Source organism: Culex quinquefasciatus, chromosome 2, assembly GCF_015732765.1.
Source record: "Culex quinquefasciatus strain JHB chromosome 2, VPISU_Cqui_1.0_pri_paternal, whole genome shotgun sequence".
Taxonomy (NCBI): Eukaryota; Metazoa; Arthropoda; class Insecta; order Diptera; family Culicidae; genus Culex; species Culex quinquefasciatus.
This window is the reverse complement of record NC_051862.1, coordinates 18,775,900-18,783,493: the sequence shown is the minus strand read 5'-3', so window position 1 is coordinate 18,783,493 and position 7,594 is coordinate 18,775,900. Positions and strand designations below refer to the sequence as shown.

Below are 7,594 nucleotides of genomic sequence, written 5' to 3'. Positions count from 1 at the left end.
TTGAGTAATTTTAACTAAGATAATGTGTAAAAAAGTGAAACACAACAGAAACTGATGTAAATTTCTCCAGTTCCTGATTTTTTTTGACACAAAATCTGTCATCATTTCCGGATGTAAAATTACAATCATTTTCTTACTGTGTAATAACAGTACTAAAATAGTAGTTTATGTAACAAGTTGCAAAAAGAAGATTTTTTCCACACGAGGTTTACCGAGTTGAATAAATACGACGAGTGCTGAAAAAATCAAGTTTTGCAACGAGTTGCTTACAACATTTTTTGCAATTCCGAAAAACGCTTCTTGAAGGGAATTTTATGTCAAACATTCATGTGTTTAGTAAATTCACCGTTCAGAACAAAAAAAATATTGAAAAATGTTATTTTTCGATAATAGTGTTGAAAAGTTCAACTTTTCAGCACTGGTTTTGAAACGTTCTATTATTTTTCATACCGAAAAGTATGCCGTTTCGTTTCTCCAGAAGGACAGGAAAAGTTGACAGTTTCACAGCGGAATTGCAAAAAAGAACTTTTTGCAATTTCGTCGTGAATTACTTACTTGTTCCTGCCATTCTTGAACGACGAAACGGCCTACTTTTCTCTACCAAAAATAAAAAAAAATCGAAAATTAACACTTTTCGATACAAGGGCTGAAATGGATGCTGAAAAACTTGAATTGACAAAACACATGGTTATTTGTTTGTGACTTGTTCAGCACTCGTCGAATTCAAAATTACAAAATTGTGTTAAAAAAAAAATCATTTTCAGTTTGTTGTATTTACTTTTATTTCGACATCTATTTGAGTGCTGAAAAGTTCAATTTTTCAGCACTTGAATTGAAAGGTAATATATTTCGATAGTATTTTTTAGTTTGGCACTTATCTTGATGGCAAATAACATTTATTTTTGAAATAAACGTCAAAATCCCCAATTTAAAACTTTTTTGAAAATTATCAGAAAATTTCTATACAGAATTGGACTATCTCGAAAATAAAACAAATGAACTTTTCTGGCCAACGAAAGTTAGACGTTTTTTCAAGAATCTCACTATTACAAGTCGCCCAAAAAAAAATCAATATTCGAATTCTCGAATCCACGGAATCGACGTAACACCTTATAATGTGGCCCTCTTAAACCTTGCGGTTTCGTCAACGGATCCAAAGGCGTGTATCGTTCTTTTTGCGACAAGACTCCGCCTACCGGGTCTCCTAAGTGTGAAGGTATGGGGCACGGGGAGAGTTCACCGAAAACATATATTTACACTTAGAATTTTTTGCGTCCGCCGGATTCGAACCTCTGGATTGTGAATCCAGTGCGCGGTCCGATTGATCCACACAGGCAGACACTCGAATCCAAATAATATATTACTAGGCAATTTATTACCACAAGAATGATTGCAAATCGTTTCAATTCGTAAAATACTGATTATATAAGTCAATATCCACCTTTAAACATTGTTATAAATAAATTTATAATTCGGTAAACATCGAAACCTTAAAATAAATCATATGACTCTACTTCAAAAACAAAAACCTTCAAAATTTCGTTCTAGTAAAGGAGATATTAGACTATGAAAAACAAACAAACTCGCACTTTTTGCTAGTTTGACAGATTTACCTGCATTACGATGTGCTTTGTTTGCGAGTTTGGCAAACTGTCAAACACAGAAACTGCGAGTTTAGTTGTTTGTCATAGTCTAATACCTCCGTAAGAAAACAAAAACCAATCAGCCTTTGAAAATAATGAAAAAAACGAGTTGTCAGTATTTTATTGATTTCATTTTTTGCTGGCAAAATCCAGGTTATAATGAATTCTTTTTTTATCGTTCACATTTTTGAGTTTAGTTTATTTATTAAATGAAAAATTTTGGAATTTAATTTATGATGAATAGTTGAGATTTTTAATAAATTAAAATCAAGTTATATCTACATCTTTTACTACTACCTATACAAATTCAGGTGATTTGGCGAACATATTTTCAATTACTTAAAAAAACAACAACCTCAACAATTACTTAAAAAAACAACAACCTAAACAGAACAATAAGTTCAAGTTGGTCATGATTGCTGAATAACAGCTTTTTCAGAATAATCAGGCCGTTGCAAATATTTCTTGAATATAAAAATTGAAATTACGAGTCATGGTTTCAACATTCTAATGAAAAAAGTGTTTTAAAATGCATTATACACCTGTCCAGTTGTTTTGCCATAATAAGTTTCCAAAATATCTAAGTATTAAAGAAAATTTATTTTTTGCAAAAAATAAAATTTTTACTGTCTGTTCATTGGAATTTCATAAAAATTCAAAACATTTTTAAACAAGCCCAAAAATGCTAAATATGATTATCAATACAGAAAAATGCATTTTAGATTGTTTTCAGTTGATTGTACTTCTATTTTCATGAACATTTTGGAGCTTTTAAAGATTTAAAGATTTTTGACGTTTTTGAACTATACAATTTTGTGGCCCGATTTGCCCCACCTCCCATTGACCTAGAGTGCTTACATTTGGACCAAATGCTAAAATCCCTGAAAAATTCAGACAGTTTGGTGGACTCGCTCTTAAATCTATGTTAAATGCATTAATTCTCTTGGGTTTAGAATTATTTTTAGTTAGTTTAAGTTAATTCAAAAATATTTAGAATATTTGAAAAAAATGAAGGTTTTTTTCGCTGAAATATTTGATTTTGCCAAATCTTATATTGTTTGAAAACCAAAAATGCATTTTAAAACACGTTTTTTAATTAAATATATAGATTGTTATTTCAATTTTTATATTATTATTTTTTGAAATAAAGTGCTCTAACAAATTTATTTTGAAAACTGTACAAAAAAAACCCTATAATTAGCTCGGACAACTCTTGCTCACGTCTCACGTGTGAGCCGTGAGTGGGCGAGAGCAGGCCTACAGAAAATCCAGCCCACCACCTTTTCTACTACTTTACAGCTGTTCCATCACAACAAAACTCACGCACAACCACCACCCCAAAAAGCAGCAGCAGCAGCAGGCCAGATTTTGGTTTCCTTTTTCCTGTCGTTCCAGTGCCCATCAAAAGCTGTCAAAGTGGAGCCGTTTGGCGTTTCAGACATGATCAAATTCCTGGTGAGTACGGAGGGGAAGCCTTTTTCCTCGGGCTATTTTCATACAAAATTTGTGAGATTTTCCTTTCGAATTTGCCCAGAAGGTGCGGGATCCACTTTAAGGTTATATAAGTGGTGCAGAATATATCGATGTCGGCTGAGACAAGCACTTATTTTTAGATTCCTGTGTAGTGCGTCTCCAAACAAAAGTGAAACAAAGAAAAAGTTTCACCTCATTGCTTTCTGCAATCTCATCTTCTTTTGATTTCAATGTCACGCCAGTGCTCATCTGATATCGGATGGTGAAATTTAATTGGATTTTGTTTTTCTAATTGCAGCTGACTTTCGGCGCCGGTGTTTACACCGGTATATACGTCACCCAAAATTTTGAGGTAAGCCTTTAAATTATTTGATTAGCACGTATCACGTGAAGAGGAAAAGGCTATTTTTGTCGTGATTATGCAAATCATTTTTACTCCAAACTAGAATGTTCCGATTTTTTGCAAGTGATAGGCCCGCTTTACCAATATTTGTTAAATGCTCTATGATTTTTTGAGAAATGAGCTTGACAAAACTTCTAGAGTTTTTTTTTGAAAAGGTCCAATAAACCAAATTTTAAGTTTTTGCTTTTTGGGTATTTTTGAAACCGTCTTGAGTCAGGGGTATTAAAAAACACACAAAAAGCAAAAACTGAAAATTTGGTTTGGACCTTTCAAAAAAAAAAAAAGCTCCAGACTTGTTCTTTTAGTTACTAGAAAACTGACACGGAAATTTAATGAAACCCGCGCGCAACATAACTTTCGAATGAAAGACGATTTTTCCAGCACTAGTCGTACATTTATTCAACGAGGTTCACCGAGTTGGATAAATACGATGTGTGCTGAAAAATTCAAGTTTTACAACGAGCATTTTTTGCAATTCCGTAAAACTCCCTTTGAGTGAAATTATAAGTCAACTGTTCATATATTTTGTCAACTAAGCGTCCAAATAAAAAGAAAATGAAGAGAATTACCTTTTGGAACAAGTGCTGAAAAGTTCAACTTTTCTGCAACCATTCAGTGCTGAAAAGTAGAACTTTTCAGCATTTATTTGAAAAGTGTTATTATTCGATTCTGCTATTTTTGGGTGCTGTCCATAAAAAAGTGCTTTGCAAATATTCGAAAATTTGTATCTTGAGAAGGAGTTTTCTGATTGATTTGGTGTCTTCGGAAAAAGGAGGGTAAACGAAAAAAACCAATAATTTGCTTTTCATCGTAAAAAAATCTATTTTGACAAACTTAACTTTCTTAGCATTTTTTTTTTATTTGGTTGTTGACGTTGATCAAAAATCTAACTTTGAAACTTTGAAAAATATTTGCAACGGCCTAATAAATTAAAAAAAAATTGTTTGATTAGATTAACCGTAGCTCATACAAAACTTCGGATAATCAAACTACGGATAATTGAATCTTCAAAAAATCTAGTGTTTTTTGTGTGTGTGTGTGTTTTTTTTTGTAAAATGCTGGAATTTTTATAAAATACCATATTTTTAAGTTACAAAATTTTGTATGTATTTTAACTTTTTAAAATACTTTTATTTTTAAAACTCAAACTTTCACAAAATACCATTTATTTTTGAAAACACTAAATTTTTCATAATCCGCAACCAAATGAAGCGAAATTTAGTAGGTATTTTTACTTAATTATAGATTTTTGTGGAATATTGAAATTATCACATTTATGCCATTATTAAAAAAAACGTATTTTTCATAAAAATTGAAGATTTTTGAAAAAAATAAGGTATTTTGTGAGAATTTGAGTATTTTACAAACAATATTCTTTTGAGTGAAAATTAATTAAAAACAACTTTAATAACGTGAAAATGCCTACAAGGTTTTGCTTCGTTTGATATTGCAAATTATAAAAAATAGTGTTTTCAAAAATAAAAGGTATTTATAAGCCTCCTTTAAAAAATACTTTTTTTTTTAAATGAAAATACATACAATATATTGTTTTGTTTGACACCCATTACCTGCATTGCAAATTATGAAAATTTTAGTATTTTCGAAAAATACAGTATTTTGTTAAATTTATTTGCAAACTTAAAAACTTATCCTATTATTAAAAAAAAAATAATGCTTTGGAAATTTAACATGATTAGGTACGATTTAATCAATTTGATGTAAAAAAAAATCGGACGAACTTGCATCGAGCGGCAGAACATCGAGCATGAACAAACGAAAATGATAATTGTTCAACATCTTTCAGGTTCCCCGGGTGGACGAACCGGCCAAGCTATGGGAGAAAACATCCGAAAAGGTGAAAGACTTTTTGGACCAGCATAAAAAGCCCTGAAGCCCCGGCGAAAGACGACACCCTCAGAATATAGTGGCTTCTCCTGTTTTTCTTTCGCGACTTAAGAGCAAGGCAGCAGCTCTTCAAGGGAGTGTTCTTTTTCGTTTTACCTCATCAAACAAAAACGCCTGAATCTTGTTTCCAAACCACACTTTGTTTGCTCCGAACGCGCGTCCAACGTAATTATGTTGAGAGATGAAATAATATAAATTATTTTCTTTTAAAAAAATGCTGCAGTTGTGTCGTCTTTTCTTTCTCTCCACGCCTTACAAAAGTGACATACCACCGCCGGAGTACTCGAGCCGGGCCTGCGGTTCGACGAAGGCCAACCAATCCGAGGCGTGCGTCGGCAGCAGTCCCATGCTGTGGCACTTGTACAACGCGAGCCCCACGTTGACCAGATTCCCCAAGAAGTAGACAAACTTCTGGCCAGTGGCTTGCACCCCCTCGATGACCTTGAAGGTGGCACCCGTCGACAGCATGGCCTTAAACGGCCGGATCAGCATCATCACGACCATCATGATGGGAAAGATCGAAATCGAGTTGCCGGACATGTACATTATCAGCAGGTTCATCGGGAACTGCTTGATCGGCCCGAGCGCAATGTCCCAGGACTTCTTCAGGATCAGATGGCTCTGGTCGTTGTCGCGGGCCACCTCGCTGTTGACCTGGCCGGCGGACGGGTTGAAACCGGGCGGGGAGGCGATGTCGCCGCTGCTGCGGGATCTGTTAAGGGAGGAGGTTCGATTGATTTCAGCGAAGAACTTCACAACAAAGAAGAGTCGACTTACTTGGAGGCGAAATCGAGTTGCCATTTGAACTTTTTCGACGCGACTTTGGTGGCCATGGTCCCGGATATTATTTGTCGGTAGAATTTAACTAAAACGGAGCGATTTACTCTTAAAATTTTGCAATTTTATCAGCTGCCCGAAAATCACACGATTTCTCGCTGTCAAATTAATGAAAATTTTATGAGCTGACAGAAAGGCGTTACGAAGTTGGGAAGGGACACGGAGGCGTTACGTTTTTCAGTGTTTGTTTTGGTGATATGCGATAGGGTGATTCCACGTTGAATTTCGTGAAAATGAAATTCAAAGAAAAAATAAAACAAAATAGAAAATCTGGAGTTTTTTCTAACGGTCCAATAAACCAAAATTCCAGTTTTTGCTTTTTAGGTGTTGTTGGAATCGCCTTGAGTCAGGGGTATTAAAAAACACCCAAAAATCAAAACTGAAAATTAAATTTTGGTTTATTGGACCTTTTTTTTAAAAAAAGATTCCAGAATTTGAGAATTTAAGAATTTAAGAATTTAAGAATTTAAGAATTTAAGAATTTAAGAATTTAAGAATTTAAGAATTTAAGAATTTAAGAATTTAAGAATTTAAGAATTTAAGAATTTAAGAATTTAAGAATTTAAGTATTTAAGAATTTAAGAATTTAAGAATTTAAGAATTTAAGAATTTAAGAATTTATGAATTTAAGAATTTAAGAATTTAAGAATTTAAGAATTTAAGAATTTAAGAATTTAAGAATTTAAGAATTTAAGAATTTAAGAATTTAAGAATTTAAGAATTTAAGAATTTAAGAATTTAAGAATTTAAGAATTTAAGAATTTAAGAATTTAAGAATTTAAGAATTTAAGAATTTAAGAATTTAAGAATTTAAGAATTTAAGAATTTAAGAATTTAAGAATTTAAGAATTTAAGAATTTAAGAATTTAAGAATTTAAGAATTTAAGAATTTAAGAATTTAAGATTTAAGTATTTAAGAATTTAAGAATTTAAGAATTTAAGAATTTAAGAATTTAAGAATTTAAGAATTTAAGAATTTAAGAATTTAAGAATTTAAGAATTTAAGAATTTAAGAATTTAAGAATTTAAGAATTTAAGAATTTAAGAATTTAAGAATTTAAGAATTTAAGAATTTAAGAATTTAAGAATTTAAGAATTTAAGAATTTAAGAATTTAAGAATTTAAGAATTTAAGAATTTAAGAATTTAAGAATTTAAGAATTTAAGAATTTAAGAATTTAAGAATTTAAGAATTTAAGAATTTAAGAATTTAAGAATTTAAGAATTTAAGACTTTAAGACTTGCAGAATTAATAAATTTAAGAATTTTATTTTATTTTTAAGTTTTTCAAATTTTGAAAAATCAGACTAGCAAAACTCACTATAACTTCATCA

General features: G+C 31.6%; 2 protein-coding genes across 2 annotated transcripts; one reads left to right on the top strand and one right to left on the bottom strand.

Moving 5' to 3' along the window:
- Positions 1 to 2,940: 2,940 nt before the first annotated feature.
- LOC119767009 lies at positions 2,941 to 5,631 on the top strand. Its single transcript, XM_038254174.1, is given in 3 exon segments — positions 2,941 to 3,098; positions 3,415 to 3,468; positions 5,324 to 5,631. Coding segments are annotated over 3 exon segments (288 nt in total). The 5' UTR covers positions 2,941 to 3,083; the 3' UTR covers positions 5,543 to 5,631.
- Positions 5,546 to 6,392, bottom strand: LOC6037690 (ER membrane protein complex subunit 4). Its single transcript, XM_001847524.2, has 2 exons — positions 6,202 to 6,392; positions 5,546 to 6,136 (listed from the first exon to the last, which is right to left on the bottom strand). Exons 1-2 carry the CDS (start codon positions 6,255 to 6,257, stop codon positions 5,677 to 5,679), a joined length of 516 nt encoding a protein of 171 aa, XP_001847576.1. The 5' UTR covers positions 6,258 to 6,392; the 3' UTR covers positions 5,546 to 5,676.
- Positions 6,393 to 7,594: the final 1,202 nt, after the last annotated feature.

Coding starts and splice junctions, on each gene's coding strand:
- LOC6037690 (XM_001847524.2), bottom strand. CDS start 6,257: ATGGCCACCAAAGTCGCGTCGAAAAAGTTCAAATGGCAACTCGATTTC. Junction 6,137..6,201: donor CAACTCGATTTCGCCTCCAA/GTAAGTCGACTC, acceptor CTCCCTTAACAG/ATCCCGCAGCAGCGGCGACA.